Source organism: Akebia trifoliata, chromosome 3, assembly GCF_017979445.1.
Source record: "Akebia trifoliata isolate Shusen 1 chromosome 3, ASM1797944v1, whole genome shotgun sequence".
NCBI lineage: Eukaryota > Viridiplantae > Streptophyta > Magnoliopsida > Ranunculales > Lardizabalaceae > Akebia > Akebia trifoliata.
The window spans coordinates 5,418,017-5,437,680 of NC_141377.1; the positions used below are offsets into that span (position 1 = coordinate 5,418,017).

Here is a 19,664-nt window from a genome sequence, read left to right on the forward strand (position 1 = left end):
TATTTATTTTCCCTAACCTTGTTTTTCTACTACTCTCTATTTTGTTAGATTTCTCAAATTTATCTCTAACTATCTCTATGGGCTGTTGTTTTTCGTCTAAACCTTGTTGTGCCACTTTGTAATTTGGTCAGATTTCTCAAACATATCTACAACTATCTCCATAGGGTGTTTTTTTTTTCCAAACCTTGCTGTGCCACATTGTATTTTGTCAAATTTCTGAAGTTTATCTTCTAGGGTTCTTCAAATTTGAATTTGTTCTTCAAGTTTTATCTTAGTTGGGTGAACATTATCATTAATCAGTTATGGTATTACTATATTTTATGTATGTACTAGCACTTGTGGTGTTTGGTGGATATAATAACGTTGAAATTTGATGGATATTTGGGTAGAATTGTTCAGTGTGAGGGTTTTCTGTAAATATTTTCTCCCCCGAAATACCTCTATTTGGATTAAATTTAAATGCGGGCATCAGGTTGCTTGAATGTTTTGGAATTGGTGTTTTTTATTTGGCTAAAAATTGCTTGTGAAAAACGGTGGTATCTTAATTGGGATTTTGTTTGTGATGGTTTATACTTTATGTCTATAAAAAGAGAATAATGCTGAAGTGACCTTAGATTGAAATCTCATATTGCACTTTTTGATGTGAAGGTGTATGAGAATCATAGATGTTTTTTTTTTATAGAGATACAAGTGAAAAAGTATTTATGATTCCTATCCACTTTCATGTCAAGAAATGCGATATGAGGTTCTAACTTGAGGTCACTCCAACATGATTCATAAAAAAATTTGTGCAAAAAATGTGTTTTTAGTCTAAAACTTTAGGTTTTGAGGACATGCAGACATGTTAAGTGAGGCTACTGATCTCTCAGTTTGGGGTAGGTTTGGCTAGTAGGAATAGAGGTGTGTTTGGCTGGTAGTTGGGTTGTCAGTCTTCATTGTACGTTATTGAACTCTTAGTTAAGTAAGGTTTACTGATCTCTCAGTTTGAGGTAGGTTTGCCTAGTAGGAATAGGGGTGTGTTTGGCTGGTAGTTGTGTTGTCAGTCTTCTTTGTTATTGAACTCTTAGTTAAGTGAGGTTATTGGATTCTCAGTTTGGTAGGCAAACAACTGAAAGGGACAGAGGTGTGTTTGGTAAAAATTGGGGTATGCCAGTCTTTTTGTATTTTATTGTGGTGCAAGAATTTTTGTTTTTAATGCTTTTACAAAAAAAAAAAAAATTCTTCTTTTAGAGAAGTATTTTTTTTAGGCAGATTTATCAAAACATGCACCAAATTTTGAATATTTACCAAAACGGTAAAATGTACAAATCAATTCTGAAAACGGTAATTTACTGTTTTCAGAATTATTTTTTTTTACCAAAACAGTAAAGCAATAAATTGTAAATATTTTGTATCGAAAATACCCTTTTTATTTTTTATATGCATTTACAATTATAACCTTCACAATAACTTAAAATCCAAGGAAATATTTCGATTCACTTTTGCTCGATGGTAAAAAGAGGAGAAAATCTTACTTGATGGCACTTCATTCGACGATAAAAAGAGGGGAAATTCGTAATTTCAGTCAAAATTAAAAAAGGGTATTTTTGAAAAAAAAAAATATTTTACTGTTTTTACCGATTTGTAAAATAAAATAATTCTGAAAATGGTAAAATTACCGTTTTCTGAATTAATTGCTACAGTTTACCGTTTTGGTAATTAATTATGAAAATTGCATAGTTTTGGTAAATTTCTCCTTTTTTTTTATTGGTCAGTCTTCTCATTATTGAACTCAGTGGAGTTAGATATTGGATTCTCAGTTGGGTAGGCAAGCAACTGGTAGGAATCATAGGGGGTGTGTTTGGCTTGTAGGAATTGGGGTCGTCCAAAATATGTTTGGGCAGTTTACTTATATTTTTGTTTTTCTTGTTTTTTGCCACGTTTACATTTGATCATAGTTTCATTTTCTTGTATACAACCCTAAGAAATATTGAATAAAAAAAAATAAAAATGGAACGTAAGGATTAATTGTTTTTATTTTAACTTGCTTATAATAAATTGTGTATATTTTTATAGAAAAATTGACATATTCACACAATCTTTTTTATTATCATTTGATGAATAAATTCATATCTTAATATAAAAAATAAAAATAAAAAAAACTCTATTTGGTTTGCGAATATTAGTTTTCATAGAAATTGTTTTTTAAGTATTTAAGAATGCATAAACTCGATGAAGGTTTTGAAAAGCTAGTCTATTTTATTACATCCAAATACAAATTCAAAATTTAACCTTTGGGTAAAATTACAGAATTTTTATTGTGTACTTGCTGTGTATTATGTATTTTACACATTCATCATCGCTGGCATTGCCGTCATCATATGAATCATCAACTGCTTCAACATATTTTGTTATGGAATCTTATTTGTGTAGCATCCACATCCATAGAGAACAATTGATTTTCTAACTTGTATCTTGAAGAAATAATATATTGCACTTACAAGTCAATTAAGTGGTGGCCCTTTTGTCCAATGCAGGTCGTGTAATTTGAGTGATTGTTTGCTCACAGACCAACACCGTTTTGACATGTGGTGCTGATGACATAAGTAATAATAAGAGAATTTTCCTTCTCCTACCCATGGTAAAGAATTGAAATTTCCTAATAAGATCATCTTGTCATATTTCCTAATTCTATGTATTTAAAAAAAAAAATTTAAAAGTTATTTTTTATGGTTGTATTTTAATTTTAAATTTGGGTGTTTGGTAGCCGTCCATTTTTAACACCATTGATCAAGTTAGAAAAAATTTGTTTTGTTTTGTTTTTCTTTTACCATGAAGTTTTTCATGAAATCTAAAAGGTTGTGGGGGTGTTCGATTGCCAATATGATAATCCATGTGGATCCCACGATACTTTTTAAGATTTGAAATCCAAAAATAATGATTTTTGAGCAATGGATGATATTTGACTGCACCCAACAAAATATCATAAGGATAGTTGGCTTTTAGTATTGGGGGTGTTAGAGAATAAGATGCACTCTATTAAAATGCATGAGATACATTGTATCATTGTTAGTGTATCTCACACAAATGGAAGGTTGTGATGAAGGATATTCTAAAATATATATTGATATTTAGAATATATCAATTAGGATATTCTAGAATATTTATATTAGGTAGTTTTCATATATCTTGGTTGATGTAATGCCTATAAATACCCTATTGGGGCTTTTGTAATATTCATCCAAGAATTATCAATAAATTCATATTTTCTACAGGGGGTAGGGGTGTCAATGGGTACTCATTTAACCGAAATCGAATTAGAACCGGAATTGAATACCCTGAGTCCGAATTGCTTTTTATTGGAACTAATTAGAGTTGGGTCTAAAATGGTATCAAACCAATAGGAACTGGAACAATTAGGTTCTATCCAATGGGTACCCGTGGGTACTCAGCACCAATTTATTTTGTCATTTCTTTTCACTAGGGGTGCAACTTGGTCTGGTTCAAATCGAGAACCGAACCAAATTGATAGCTTTCGGGTGGTTTGGAACAAGTTGCGGTTCGGTTCTGGGTTACAAAAATGAAGAACCAATCAATTTGTTCAGCTTTCGGATCAAGCTTGTATAGGACTGAACCAAACCGATAATTGAACCCCCTATGCAAGAAATAAATATATATGTATATAATAATTATTATGAATTATTTGAAGAGTTAGTACATAGATTAGTGATCTTTTATGGATAAACTAATGACTTTTTATGGATAGATTTGTGATTTATCACATGAAATTTTATGTTTATTTTTCATTAAAAGATATTATTATAATTTATAAAATATTTGTAATCCATGGAACCGAACCGAACCAAACCAACTTTAATTTGGTTTGGGTTGGTTTGATTCCAATGGAATTTGGTTCGGTTTTAGTTCTTATTTAGTGGAACCGACCTATGTTGGTTCGGTTTCAATTTGACCTCAAACCAAACCGAACCGAACCAAGTTCTTATTTATGGTATTTTTTATTAAAAAATAAATGCATGTTATATAAAATTCTTCAATTTTTCATATACATTATCACTTGAAACTTAAAATTTTAACAAAGATAAATTTTTATTTTTGAAAAAAGTAATTAATTTGTATGTTAAGTATAACAAATTATGATTAAGTTAATAATTTTTGTTGATAATATGTTAATTTTTTGAAAGGAAATCTTTTTTATAATGATTTGAAATACTCTTTTTGTCATTTGATTCTTGAGAACCGGAACCGATGAGTACCCGTGATTTTTGGTAGTTCCTGTTTCATTTATTTTGGAACTAGATCGAGAACCAACAAAAATCGGAACCAAACTAATATAATGGTTATGGTTCTAAGTTCCTTAGGAACAAAACCAGAACCAACCTATTGACACCCCTAATTGGGGGGTGGGGGGTTGGATTCTAATTTTCTTGGAGAATATTTTCCTGTCAAGTGGAATATCATCATCTCAAGGAAAGTGATTCCTGTAAAATGTGCAATCATACACCTACAAATCACATTTTCTTAAAAAAAAAAATCATTTTTCTTTCAATCTTCCCCAACACCAACTATTGAAAAAAGAGAGATTTACCAGGCATTGACATTATATTGACACATAACATTTGTAAGCTACAGTTATGACAAGACCCAAGGGGCTCTAATGTTTTCTATGGACAAAAAACTCTTTAATTCTGCAAATGAAAACAATCTACATGAGACCATTTGGATACAATAAAACTGTTCTTCTTTGTATGGGACTATGCTGTATACATGCAATTAACAAATCGCCAAACATGTTAAGAAGTCAGCAAAATAAGCTCTGTTTGTGCCTTCACACTGAGTAAAGCTCGTGGTTACTGCACTTCCCTTCAATACCTATACGTAAACTTTGAGTTCTTCTGTCGTCTATTTTCCAAATTTGAAACAAAAAACCTCATATATAGTACATTGGTCTTCTTCCTAGAGAGCATTTGCTCTCACAAGAATCACTTACACAAGTACAAAACTTTTCACCAAGGATGCATCATCATGGACAGAATGAATGCCAAGCCATCATTAACGAGCAGATTATGAGAGAAGCATTAAAGTAAAAAAGTTAATCTACAGCTTCAAAGAAAAGAATCTGAGGTTGTAATCGTCCACTTGTACACTTGGTGAGAACATCTTTCCAACTGCCCATTACCTGGATGAGTCAAATTCGAAAAGAAAAACCAGGTAAAAGGACATAACTAACAGAACTGAACAAAATTAAAGGCATGAATTTTTTTACCTTGACAGTTTGGTCGTCATACATGAACCATCTTTCATACTGATGATTATAAAGAAAGCACAGATAGTGTAGTCCAGAATAGCAAACCTACGAATTACAAACTAACAATCACGGCCCAAAATAATTGATAAGAGGTGTGTTCTCTATAACACAAACACGATTAATCAAGTTTCAAAATACACGTCAAAGAAAAACAACAATTGGCATGTTGGACCCAGCCCAAATCAATGTGATTCATACACATTTTTTTGCTTTTAAACTTCTGATTATAATTGATCCAGTTCTTAATATAGATAAATACATACAAACACGTAGATGTAATTGTTCAACCACATAATTTAATATTGTTATCAGATTAGGACTGAGTTGTTTGACTGAAACGCTTATTTCAGGCCTTGAAGTGAAAGTAAATCAATAAAGATTATTAAGGAAACAAATGATAGAACTTGAATAAATTAAATAATATTTGAATCAAAATATGTGAGGGTTATCCTAGCATACCACCGAAACCAGGCAACGTTTGTTCCCAGGATCTGGACCACGAAACACAACACCAATATCTAACTCAGTGGTTAGGATTGCCAATGTTGCAGATATGTTGTTTTCACTTTCGTGGGCACTCTGCCAACCCAAGACTGCAAGATAAGAAGCAGTTATAATTGTGGATGTCTGACAAAGAATCATTACACTATAGCAGAATAACTCATTTCTCAACAACTTGACAATTTACCAGTTGTGAACACTTGTGGTGGTCTCGACAGAATACGATGTTTATAGTTTAGTTTTCCACACCCCCCAGTCTCTGGGTCACAAGCTAATTGCTGATCAGTCTCTACAAGATTCAAAAGCTCATCAAAAGAGCTGTCTGCAGACATAATCTGAGCCCAACAAAATAAAATAAAAAATATGAGTGTGCCATAGATTAACTTTACAAAAACTTATAACCAAGTCCACAATCTCAGTAACTCTCCAAATTTAAGATTTCTCCTATTTACAGAAATGATAAGTGATTCGATGATTATGAACGAATAATTTCTCAATATGAGACATGCCTTCATTGTTCGAAGAGCATTAGCATTGATGTCGTGAAGAGATGAAGTGTACTTCTGACATCTGGATTCCAGACCACAGCTATTGCAGTTCATCCGCTCAAAGATGTTCATTCCAAAAAGAGTATGTGCTATACAAGCATTGCTTGAACAATCCCAAGAACCTATGCATTTGGTTTCTTCTAATTCAGCATCGAGTTTACATGATTCAGAAGCAAATGACATATGGAGGCAGTCAAAGATTGCTGTCAATACTTCAGAAGCATCATTCATCTGTGCCTGTCAAATGGTACTACCCCTATTAGTTATATTTCAATAAAAGAGAACATGGGTTAAAGACAGGAAAGTTGGTTGATGCCAATTAGAGGTGAAATAGGAAATTCAGTGAGAGATACCACCACATTTGTGTGAATTTACCTCTTGGAAGAAATTACTATCAGGATAAAATTTGCTTAGAGCAACTCTCAGACAAGCAGGATCAACTGCTTCACTTTGAGTCTCTGTTTCTGATTCACTTAGTGCATCAAAAATATCATATAATGCACAGATAACACAAGGATTTCCAACAGTTTTATGGCATAATGCTGATCTTCCCCAGAATTCAATATGAAACCGCCTTAAATTCCGCAAGGACTGCATTTTACAAGAAAAAATCTGAGTCTACAGAAAAGAGTAGAAGTGAAGTGACATGAAAGATCATAGAATGGGAAACTTGCTAATTCCTAGAAATTATGGATTTTCCAACCTGTATGATTACATTCAAAAAGCAATTGTTATCGCCAATTTTATTTTTCAGCCCTATCCCAATCACATTTGGCGAGGCCTCAAAATCATCTGGTTGAAATGTATCAGAAAATTAAATAACATAAAAGGACAGAATGTCATAGGAAAGATAGATCTATCCAGGAGGTTGTAATTAGTATTCCAATAATAATAATAATAACAAATGCAAAGTAGAGCCATGTTTATGATGACCACCAGAAAGGGTCCCCTGACCCGTTGCAGTAGCTTGCTCTTTGGTGTGACCATCAATTAACGAATTCCTAACTTCATATCTACCTTTATCAGGTGACAAGGCTTGAGATTTCTTTTCAAGCAATTTGGTAGAGCTGTTCTGCCTTCGTTTCCATCGGCATTTATTATTAGGCAAAACTTCCGAAGTTCCTCGGTTAGGAAGGCCTGCATGAGACGAATATGATTTAGGGAACAACATCCAACAAATAGAATACTTTGACCAACAAATATGTAGTGTTATTAAAGAGCTGTCAACCTTGCACTCCAGAATTGGTGGAGGATTCACTGGGCAATGCAGTTCCCTCAGCACTTTGTGTAGACACGCCTAATAAATCTTTTGACAAATCAGTCTTCCCCAGCGATGTATCCTTGTAAGGCTCGTGAGGCTTCTCATGAAAGCTAATTGAGGGGCTCTCAACTTCTGAACTCAGCACCATGTCGGGCCCTCCAGAATATGTTCTAGATTGATCCAGCTCAAATTTCTGGCTATTGGCACCATGTATCAACTGCTCATGAACATTTGGATCACCAGAATCGGGCTTTAAGTTGACAACAGGCAATTCTGGTGCCACGTTCTCTACAACGCTTCCACTAGCCTTCTCATGTAGTTCTATCAACTGCTCATGAACATTTGGATCACCAGAATCGGGCTTTAAGTCGACAACAGGCAATTCGGGTGCCACGTTCTCTACAACGCTTCCACTAGCCTTCTCATGTAGTTCTCCTTGGAGCTTCTGTTCGGCCTCATTCTCGATTCTCATTTGATACTCCAAAGTTTCTTCAGGCATTTTTGCATCTGTTTCAATCTCAAGTTGACATCCAAATTCCTCTTCCTTCTGTTTCAAGTCTTCCGAGACAACAGGAAAGTGACTGCAGTATGCACATAAGCACATAATAAATAAAGAATAGCGATAGTGGTGAAGAAGAAAAAGGAAGGATCATGTGTTTACCTAACAAGAAATAGCAGGGGTGCACAAGAAATAGTAGGGGTGCAACTCAGTTTGGTTTGTGGCTAAATCAGAACCGAACCAACATAGGTCAGTTCCACTAAATAAGAACAAGAACCGAACCAACCCAAACCAAACTAAGGTCAGTTTGGCTCAGTTCGTTTCTATGGGTTGCCAATATCCTATAAACTTAGTTGGAAACAACAGATTTTTAATATAAATAAATAAATAATACACATAAAATTTCATATAATAAATCACTAATCTATTCATTAAAAAAAAAAAAATTCATTAGTTTATCCACAAAGAAGTCATTAATCTATGTTCTAACTCCTAAAACAATTCATAATAAATGAATATATTTATTTATTATATCAGGTTCGGTTCTCAGTTTGGTCTGGTTCTATACAAGCCTTGAACCGAGAACCGAACCAAATTGATCGGTTCTCCATTTTCTAAACCCCAAACTGAACAACAAATTGTTCCAAACCAAACCATCCCAAAGCTATCAGTTTGGTTCGGTTTAAACTGGACCAAGTTGCACCCCTAAGAAAGAGACGTACGTCTGTTCTGAAATTTCCTCATTACCACCAGTAGCCTGCAAAATTCCGGAAAGCATTAGCCCCAATGTCAACGAATATTAAAATAACTATGAACCTAACAACAGAACCCAACTAGACAGAGACAATTACAACCTTTAAATCCTTAGCTTTTCGGTTACCCTTGTTCTTTTTCTTATTCTTTGACTTATGTTTCTGTTTCAAATGATCACCTCCTTTATTGATACTTTTTTTGGCATCGAACACAAGTTCAGCTAATAAATCTCTTGACATATCAGGCTTTCCCACTAATGGATCCTCACAAAGCTCAAGAGACTTCTCATGAAAGCTAATTGAGGGGCTCTCAACTTCTGAATTCAGCACCATGTCAGGCCCTTCATGTCTCAACTGCTCATGAACATTTGGATCACAAGAATCGGGGGGCTTTGAGTCAACAACAGACAATTCTCTAGCCTTCTCATCACTAGTAGCCTGAAAAAATCCAGAAAACATTACCCTTAATGCCAATGAAGTTGTATATTATATAACTATGCACCTAGTAAAAGAGCCCAACTAGACAAAGGCACTTACAACCTTTAAATCCTTGGCTTTTTGGTTACCCTTGTTCTTCTTCTTATTCTTTGACTTGTGTTTCTGTTTCGAATGATCACCTCCTGTATTGATACTCTTTTTTTCATCGAGCTCAAGTTCAGCTAATAATGCCTCTTTTGCAGCCTCAGATTTCTCTGTGGCATATTTATCCGCAAGTTCCCCTAAGTGTGACTATAAAACAAAGAAGATGAAAATTTATATCCAAACAGGTGAAACTATAAAAACAAACAAACCAAAATCGGGTATAACATTGCTGATAATAAAACGAATGCCAAATTGACTACACTTTGAAATACAATTGAAGTCAAAGAGCACAAATGATATGGGAAAAAAAACTGCGATTTTTTTCGACAATGAGAATTTCAATTTTAATTGAAGGTCACTGCAAAAATATTGCAGATTCAAATTATTTTGTTAATCAAAATCTAAGAGAGCAACCACCTTGTAATTCAAACCAGACTCTGATTTTCCCTCGAGAATCGCAGATTTGATCACCAATGTGAGCTACTGAAGATCCAAAAGTAAAAAAATTTCTACCTAAAAGATTCAAAACTTGAAGAACAATAGTCATTAGTTAGTGTGCTATCTGCAATTACATATCTGGGTGCACTTGCTCAGGGAAGATGGGTCCATGCTTATATCGACAAGCATGGAATTGAGCTTGACAAGAAAATCTTGGTTCAGCACTGATTAATATGTATGCCAAGTGTGGATGCTTAGAAAGCACTGTTCAAGCATTCAAAAGAACAGGTAAGAAGAGGGTGGACTCTTTGAGTGCAATGACATCGGGTCTGGCTGCAAATGGGGAAAGTAGAAAAAAAAAGCAATTGAACTCTTCTTGAAGATGGAGGGTATAGGTTTTCAGCCCAACGCAATAACGTTTAATAGTGTTCTGAATGCTTGCATTCATGGAAGATTGGTGGAAGATGGTGTTAAGTATTTCGGAAAAATGATTACTGGTTATGGGATCAAACCAGATATTGCACACTATGGGTGCATGGTTGATCTGTTTGACTTGGGAGATCATGAGAATAATGCCGATGAAACCTGATGTGGAAGGTTTTATTTGGGTTCTTGTAGAATCCATAGAAATCTTGAAATGGGGGAGAAAGCTGGGCTTCTTCTTATTGAACTGGCCCCGGGTGATCATGCAAACTATGCCATGTTATTGAACGTATACGTGTTGGCTGATAAATGGGATGTGATTCATAAAATCAGGTAAAAATACGATTATATACCTGGAAGAATGACTTCAGAAGAGGCAACATAATTGCCCGATAATCATGGGCAGAAAAAGACCCAAGCTTTGACTCCAATTCCCAGATAGAATTGCCAGTGTAAAAGACCTTTGCATCAGTTTTGCTGAGCTACAAGAATGAATACAATGTCATTAAAATAAGATGGCATGGACCATAAGTCATGTTTAAGTTTTGCACATAAAACTATCAACAGACCCACCTCTAACGAGAACTGATCCTTGTGTCTCAGAAATGCTGTTTCTATGCAAGTGTCTGCTTGATGCAGCAAGTCCTCCATTCTCCAATCATCATCTTCGCCAGTCAAAGATTCCTCGTATCCAAATTGCGAGACTTTAAGATCCTGTGCTTCATTAAGAACATTTGATATAACATCCAACTCATTCTTCCTCTCAACAAGCTCTTCTTTCCGCTTCTTGAGAACTACCTCATAACTTTGAGAAATGAATTCGGTTGCTTCCTCCCTTTCTTTACGCTCTCCCATACAGAGTCTCTCGACTGTGTTGAAAGCTCCTACATGGTTCAGTGTCTCACATATCCTCTCGCACAAGGTCTGTAAGATGCAATTTGCTCCATTAATTTTTTGCATAATTTCCAATCCACCACATGTTTTGTCATTTCTCAGACATTTCCATGAAGCCAGTTGTTCCCCACTCGACGGACCTTCTTCTAATATCCAGTTTAACAATGCATCACTATCATCACTGTCATCCAAAATGAGACATAAAGAATCGCCAGAGAGAATGATCCTCTCTCTGATTTCAGATTCCTGGATGACACTAGGTGTCTCATTTATGGTGCTATCCTTCTCTCTCCCAAACCCACAATAAGTAGAGAGCTCTTTCAAGAATTTGAGGATTTTTTTAATTTCTGAAGATGACAAGAAGCATAAGCTGAGAGGTGTTTCTTCCAAGCCAATGTTAAGAAACCGGGAACCATGAACCATACGTTGTATCTTGTCCATGGTGAATCGTATCACCTTAGTAATATGACTCGCAGCAAGATATTTACGTCTCAGAAGCACCTCTAGCAAAACATGAACTTTTTCAAGGAGCTTTATACGCTCAGAATCATCAGAAAGCGGCCACTTACGTCCACGATAAAATACCTTATCCCACGAAACGGTGCCATATCTCATTGGTTCATCATTAGAACTCTCAGCATGGGTTCGACTTGTTTCCACGAGTTTCTTATTCTGAGTTTTCTCCACTTTAGATTCTTTCTCCTTATCAGGAGAAGACTCCAATGTATCTTTTGATCCTTCAAGCATTCTTAATGATCTAGAAATATCTATTGGATGCCATGGACCATTGAGAATCATGGCCACCCAATCATCTCCAACTTTTTGAGGAAAAACAGATTGCAAATTTGGCGATAGGACTTTTACGTGCTCTCCTTGAACATGATTCATAAGTGAAACATAATCAATAAGTTTCTCATTGCAGCTTGGGCAAACCCAGAATTTCCACCTCCCGTTGGCTTTGCCAAAAGATAGAGCTTCCGACAGAACTTCCATCTCCAATCCATCCTTGAAATGGGTTTTGAGATCGTGAACACTCACTTCGAGTAAACGATGCATCTGATCGAGACTCAAAGTGTCCCAATAAGATCGAACCCAACCCTTCTTCATCACCGAGGAGACAATCTTCTGTAAATCTGTCTTCTTACGACGATCACTCACTCGCTTATTATTCTCCTCCTCCATGTCATTCTTTGATTGGGGCAAATGCTTTGAGATTTGCTGTCTCAAGTTTGTCCACTCCTTTGATGCAACAGAAAGCTGCTTCTTAAGCTCTTCAAGTGTATTACTTGGTTCCGTGATCTTCTTAAGAGACTCAACCTCAATTGGATCTTTCGATATCTGTTTCGGGGGAACCAACCCAACCTCTGATTCAGTAAAAGGATGCTTCATCCAAATCGATATCAAAGCAATGTTGGATTTTTGAATAATCGAACGAATGTTCTGCTTTACATCGAGTATGGATTCCTCCTCCAAACTACCCGTCGCTGGATCATTGGGTTTTTCAATTGACAATGCTCGACTACATTCTTGAACCACATTTTCATACTCTTTCCGATCATTCGAACCAATGTAGATTAGATTAGCGTAGAAGTTAAAAGACTCCATCCAATTTGGTATCAATGAAATAGCTTTTCTTGCAGATTCGATTGCATCCTTCAAATTTATTTCTTTCTCATTAAGATCATTAATTAGAGATGCATTAATATCAGGATTTAAACCTTTCATGCGGTGGATGATAGCGGAGGCCTTGTAACTCTTATTCAATTCTTCAATGAGAGTTAGGGCTTTGATGCTGTCATCCAGTTGAGCAGAGTTTGGGTTTTCCTCGCGTTCGAATTCGATCGAAATGTCAGATTGATCGAAATCACCAGATTGAGAGCGATTTTGCTTCGGCTCATCTTCCATGGAGGCAGAATCCCTAGCAGCAGAACCTCGCTTCTTAGGCCCCATTGATGGTTAAATTGAGAGAAAGAACATTGATTTTGACTCGATTTGATCCAAAAACGCAGAGAAATTAGCAAGATTAGCAGAGAAATTCAAACAAGAAGGAAGAAAATTATGATCGATTCTCTCTCTCTCTCTCCTCCTCTCTCTCTCTCTCTCTCTCTCTCTCTCTCAGAGCTACCAACAATGGCTGAGATTTTTCTTTATTTGTTTTTCTTGATTTTTGAATTCTTGATGAGGCGGTTTTTAAATTTGAAAAACCTTGTGAGAGTGAAGACTGGTGGTGTAGAAGACAACAGACCACCAATTACAAACGGTCCAATGGTTTTTAAAGAACCCGGTTTGGAATCGACCGGTTTGAACCGAATGAATCTCGTTTAAAGTTTAAACCAGCCTAGTTGATTCCGCTGAAAAGCAGTGGTGTGCGACAAAACAATGGATGTAATATTACCACTAGGGGTGCACATGGTTCGGATTTCTATAAAATTGGAATCGAACCACACATGATCAGTTCTACAAATTTGGAATCGAACCAATCCAATTATCCTATAGAACCGAACCAATCCAAACCAACCTTGGTTTGGATTGGTTCTCGATTCTCATACTTTCAAAATAGAAAAACTAATATTTTTTCTTTCAAAAGAGGAACTCTTATGATTAAATTTTGACTGAAATCTGTATAAATTGAAAATTAGAGGAAGCTCAATGAGACTAAAAAAAAATTACAATTTTAAAATTGGTATTTTGGCAGGATTAGTGAGGAAACTAATCCATAAATGGTAAAATAACAAATCCAAGTCTAAGTTCGTCTAGTATATTTCATCTAACAAACACAACATAAAGATTCTCGTAAAAAAAATAAGGAATCAAATTTTTTTAAAATTTTTTTCTATAAATGGATTAATCCATTTGAGAGTTGAGAGAGAGATTTGTGTACAATTTTTATGAGTTTTTGTTAGAAAAAAATAGAGGAGATGCAGTTAAAGAAGAGAAAAATAAATAATAGAAGAATGAAACTAAGAAAGAGTTTTATTTTTAAATAAATAAACATATATATATATATATATATATATATATATATATAAATAATAGATACTTCGGATTAGTTCGGTTCTATTATACCTCTAATCCGAAACCGAACCAAATCAATTGGATTTTTTTTTATATACAATCCGTACCCGAACCAAACCATGCTCAACCCGAACCAATCAAATCCAAAAGGCTTCGGATTGGTTCGGTTCTCGGATTTACCCAATCCAATGTGCACCCCTAATTACCACACCATTAATCTCTGAGTTGTGATTTCTGGACTCGAAAATTTTCACTCAATCTGTACTCGGATGATGTGGTAAGGGTATAGAATCATAGATTTTTTTTCTTTGGGATACTCAAGGAAAAAGTTGAGTGCGATTTTGTTGACGAAGATTGTGTGGATTTTTTCAGCAGCCCCTCTATCTTAATTTCTTAAGGTGTTTTTTAATTAAATACAAATCCAACTACCCTGATTTTCAATTAAAATAAGGAAATACTTATCTTACTAACATAGTAAGCTTTTAGGCCTTACTTGGTGTGGAGGATTTTTTTCAAATACTAACATGTGGTAATTATGAAATGATTATATCGAATATTCAACTATTCAACTGAATAGTGAAGATTGGAAGAAGGGAGATCGGGTGTTACAGGAAGAGAATCTTAAATCAAAATTCCTATAAATGAGGATATAATTCGGTAACATTGTATCCTTGAAAATAAAAAATTTAACCATATTCACGAGAATAAAGTAATTAGATCCATACCTTCATTGTCATCTTTTATAACTCAATCTATTAACATGATTCTTATTGACCATCTAACATTTAATTTCATTTAAAACTTAAGTATCAACATTTAATTAGAAAAATCTAGAACATACATGCCACTAATTAAGAAATGAGTTACTCCACTTGTTTTTAATTGTGATTTGTGCAATAAATTTAACATATTCTGTTAAATACAATATACACATTCAAATTTAAAATCATATAAAAATTCAAATCATTGGCTCATTATAATTGGTATTTAGTACTAGCTATGTACTCTATATATTCATCTATAATATATTTTAGTATACATCTTCAAGTATTTACTCTCTTTTTTCCGATTCATTCATTCGTCATATGGTTCTCTTAACATACATACTTTTCGTTTACTTGTAGTTTTTGAAGTACAATTTTCTTAATTTTTTTATAATAAAAAAAAAAACAAAAAAAACAACAACAAAAAAACGAAGTCTTTTTATATGATTTACATTTTAGGATCCCTTTATCAATTGATCATCCCTTAATCAAAATTATGTTATGAAAATCTAGAACATTTGAGCTTATAGTATGGGTTAGATATCTTTCAATCTTTATTGGTTGTCTCTTTACCACTTGTCAATTAGAGGATGATTCAACTGATTAGTCTTTTATGATCACAATGCACCCCTATTTATTGTCAGTAAGGATTAAATTGTGACTATGTTACAATTTTTATCACTATGTGATCTTATATGCATCCTTGGACTGAACTTCCTCAATTATTTCCTTATGGGTTGAGATCAAGTTAAAATGGTTGTTTTTAATTAGTGTGAAACTTGCCATTGATATGTGTCCTTTGAAAATACTACCTAATTACGAACTTTGGGTTGAAAATGTTGATAGCTCAAGTTCAAAAGTGTGAAAAAACTTATCCCTTGAAAATTTAAATGCAAAATCATAAAAAAGAGGATGAGGAAAAAAAATGAAGCCCAAAAAGAAAAAAGAATAAAAAAAAATGATACATTAGTGTGAAAGTTGTCATTGGTATGTGTCAAGAAATGACTGCCTAATAGTAAACTCTGGGTTAAAAAATGATAATACATTAAAATTCAAAATTGTGAAAGCGTAAGGGTTAAAAAAGATTATCCTCCAAAATTCTTAATGTAAATTCATAAAAAAGGAGATAAGCAAAAGAAAAAGAAACCACACGAGTGGTAGAGCAGTGGTTGAGCAACCTGGTTTTGCTCCCTAAAGTTGTGAGATTGAGTCTCCTTGCTCGTGATAAAATAAAAAAGAATCACCTGAGTAGTGGAGTAGTGGTTGGTTGACTTGGGTTTACTCCTCAGAGTCATGACATTGAGTTTCGCTACTCACGATTTTACTCTATAAAATAAAAAAAAGAACCACTCGACTAGTAAAGCAATGGTTGAGTGGCCTGGGTTTACTCCCCAGGATCGTAATATTGATTTTCCCCACTCGCATTTTTACTCGATGCACATGTTTATGGTGGCATGGCGTATCCGCATGCATCAAAAAAACAAAAAGACACCCCAAAAAAGAAAAAAAAATATGCATCTCCTTTGGACACTAACTAATTTTGATCTTGCATTAGGTTTCATTTAGTTTCCATAGTGATCTATACTGCAAATTGGCCTAATATCTGAACCCAATCTAGAATAGTTCAGTTCACCATTACACCCAAAGATAGCCGCGATGAATATTTTTCTAACGGATGGTAGTAAAAGTTTGTCTCAATTATCCATTAACTCTAAAACATTCTCTATTGGCTTCATTATCTCTTTTGCCTCTCTCTAATATTTATTAGTTTGATGGTATGATCAAAACTCATAAAGGATTATTTGAAATAAAAGTTCACCATTTCTTACATATTGATTTAGATTGGAAGATTAACTTCATTGATAAACAAGAAAGGACCTCAAACATTACAAAATCTTCATTGAGATCAGGTACTGAGTCTTCTTGGTAGGGTGGTGTGGGCTTCTTCTCTATCTTCATCTCCATCTCTTCAAAGGGTAGTGGTAGTGGTGGGCTTCTTCTCTATCTTCATCTCTCTAAGTTTCCTCTCTATCTCCATCTCCATATCTTCAAGTTTCCTCTTAGTCATCTTCATTCTTTCAATAATAAAGGATGGATCGAAGTGTAATGTTTGCTTCTCCCCCCACCCCCTCAAAAAATCTTATGGTAGTTGGAAGACTTCTTGTTTGCATTTGATATCACTTTGTTTCTTAAATCTTAATCCGAATAAAGTTAAAGTTAAATATAAAATCCTACTCTCCACTTCTTGTTTGTCTTTGATTCCACTTTCTAAAGTAGAAATTAAAAAAGAACCATGGTAATATGACACTCTCATCTGATAAACGCCCATCTACGCCCTCATCATAGAACTGTAGATTATTTTCCTTGGGATACACAAGAAAAAATATTTATGTTTCTAGGTATCCCGAGGCAAATGATCTACGATTTTGTGATAAGGGCATAGGGAGCGTATTTCACAACATAGCGTCATATTATCACGGCTCAATTAGAAAGGATCGCACTAGTCTTTCTCAAGATATATACTGAGTGTATCGTTCGAGTCATCTCGTCTACTAGTAGTAAAAATCATTTTTACTCAATTAAAAACTATGTACTAATACATATCGAGATTGTAGGGGTGTAAATGGGTACCCATTTAACTGTAACTGAGCTTGAACTAGATCTGAAACGAAAACCCTAATTCCGTTTCCTTTTTTATTAGAATCGGTGAGAGTCAAGTCTAAAATACAACCGAACCGATAAGAATCAGAATCGTTAGATTTTATCAGATGACTACCTGAAACCAATTTATTTTATTATTTTATTATTTTCTTTTATACTATAAATGATTTAAAATATTCTTTTATTCCAAAATTAATGCATGTTATATAAAGTTCTTCAATTTTTCATATAAATTATGGATGGGAGTTTAAATTAAGCTCACTCTTCTAAAAATTTATTACTTTTAAAGAAGATAATTTTTTTTTTTTTTTTTTTAAAATCATTAACTTATATCTTTATAGGATAACAAATTATAATTAAGTTAATAATTTTGTCGATAAAATGTTGATTTTTTTTAAGGAATTGTTTTTATAATAATTTGAAATATATTTTTTCATATGATTCTTGAGAACTGGAACTAATGGGTACTTATTTGGAAATTAGAATCGACAAGAATTGAAATATAAAATAATAATAATTATGATTTTGGTTCCAGCTACCTTGGGAATCGAACTGGAATTGATCCATTAATTGGCACCCCAACTTTTACTTATTACATTCCAATTAAAAATAAAGAAAATAAGTAAATGATTGCCAAAAATTAAATTTGGGACGCCAATAGAAGCTCTCTCCAATGTTTGTTTCTTCTAGATTTCTATTTTTTGGGTTTATGATTTTATATGAGCCTAATCATACTCGTAAACAATTGTTGAATTATTTAAATGATGTTATAATGTTTTGCAATGCTTAGATAATAATTTGAGACAAACCTGTGTAATGTTTGAATGGTGCGTTTTAATCTTTATTTGGAGTGTGATAAATAATTTAAGAAGATGGGGGTGTTATAAGTAAAGGTTGGGATGCCAATAGCAACTCTCATATATATTTTTTTCAAATCACCATAGCTTATGTAGAAAATATAAATCTTTTGGATCAACAAAAATTAATTATTTTATTGAAAATATAAAAATCAAAAATTGACTCAATCGAAAGGTGATTTAGACATGCCCACCTATGTTTTCTTGAATATTAGAGATACCCCCCCATGTTTTGAAACTGCTGGCATGTCTCCCTTGACTTCAGTATTTTAAATAGACTAAGGAAAAAGACTCAAATGCCCTTATCTTTAATCTCTAGTAAAATATTCAGATTTTTCTTCTCCAAAATCAATTATCTTCAAGCTTGTCAACCTCCAAAATTATTATTTTCATCCATCATTTTCTATCTTGTCTCCTTTTGTAAAACATTTTTTATTTTTCTATTCAAAATTTCATCATTTATACTTCCTTAAAAATTATATTTTATCTCAAAATTTGAATGTGGAGGACTTGAAGAAGATACAATCTTAAGATAAATGATACTGGTCAAAAATTTATCTAAAGAGATTGTAGATGATTGATTTTTTTGGAGAAGAAATTTTTAGGTTTTTTGTTAGATATTTAAAATGAGGGCATTATTAACTTTTCCCCTTAATCTATTTAAAAGATTAAAATATAGCGGGGAACATCGAAATCATACATTTTTGTAACTCGTCCAGATCTTTAAAATCTTGGATCTCGGGCAAGTCGATGTGTGACAAAAGACATTGTGTAAACACGAAATCCAATGGTTCATATTTATATGTATCTAGAAAACACGTATCTCAGAAATGTATATCTTGAGGTTAAATTTCAATCATTTGATTTTGTGGTTAAGCAATTGGGATAATGTGTTTTTTCCATGTGTCATTCTTAAGCACTTATAGGGCATTTAGCCTCCACTTAAAAAAATTGTTGGACAATCTAACAAGTTACCAAAACGCTAAGAGTGTTCAACGTTTTAATTCATTTTTGATAATTTTTTTAAAAATAGATTCTTTTTTGTAAATATTAAAATATTTAACTCTCTTTTAATAATATTCTCTATTTAAAAAAAAAAAAGGCAATGTATTATAACAAAGGGGTGTAGTTATAGATGAATTGTGTGGTAATATCAAAACTTCC

The 19,664-nt window shown here is 33.7% G+C and overlaps 1 protein-coding gene across 2 annotated transcripts; it reads right to left on the reverse strand.

The window, feature by feature from the left end:
* Positions 1–4,586: 4,586 nt before the first annotated feature.
* LOC147405711 (uncharacterized) lies at positions 4,587–13,298 on the reverse strand. 2 transcript variants are annotated; one of them, XM_086433526.1, is made up of 14 exons: positions 10,883–13,298; positions 10,663–10,791; positions 9,407–9,595; positions 8,969–9,304; positions 8,837–8,871; positions 7,583–8,196; positions 7,372–7,491; positions 7,058–7,146; positions 6,730–6,945; positions 6,316–6,591; positions 5,994–6,141; positions 5,765–5,898; positions 5,264–5,350; positions 4,587–5,176 (listed from the first exon to the last, which is right to left on the reverse strand). In XM_086433526.1, exons 1-14 carry the CDS (start codon positions 13,151–13,153, stop codon positions 5,090–5,092), a joined length of 4,731 nt encoding a protein of 1,576 aa, XP_086289652.1. In that variant the 5' UTR covers positions 13,154–13,298; the 3' UTR covers positions 4,587–5,089. The 2 variants fall into 2 exon arrangements, with proteins under 2 accessions (XP_086289652.1, XP_086289651.1); XM_086433525.1 differs by having other exon boundaries at positions 7,291–7,491.
* Positions 13,299–19,664: the final 6,366 nt, after the last annotated feature.

Bases quoted from the DNA above. Each gene is read 5' to 3' on its own strand.
- LOC147405711 (XM_086433525.1), bottom strand. From the start codon at position 13,153: ATGGGGCCTAAGAAGCGAGGTTCTGCTGCTAGGGATTCTGCCTCCATG. The intron at 7,492-7,582 runs GTTGACAGCTCT...CGTCTCATGCAG, and splicing joins CACCAATTCTGGAGTGCAAG to GCCTTCCTAACCGAGGAACT. The intron at 6,946-7,057 runs GTTGGAAAATCC...TGTAAAATGCAG, and splicing joins TTTTGAATGTAATCATACAG to TCCTTGCGGAATTTAAGGCG.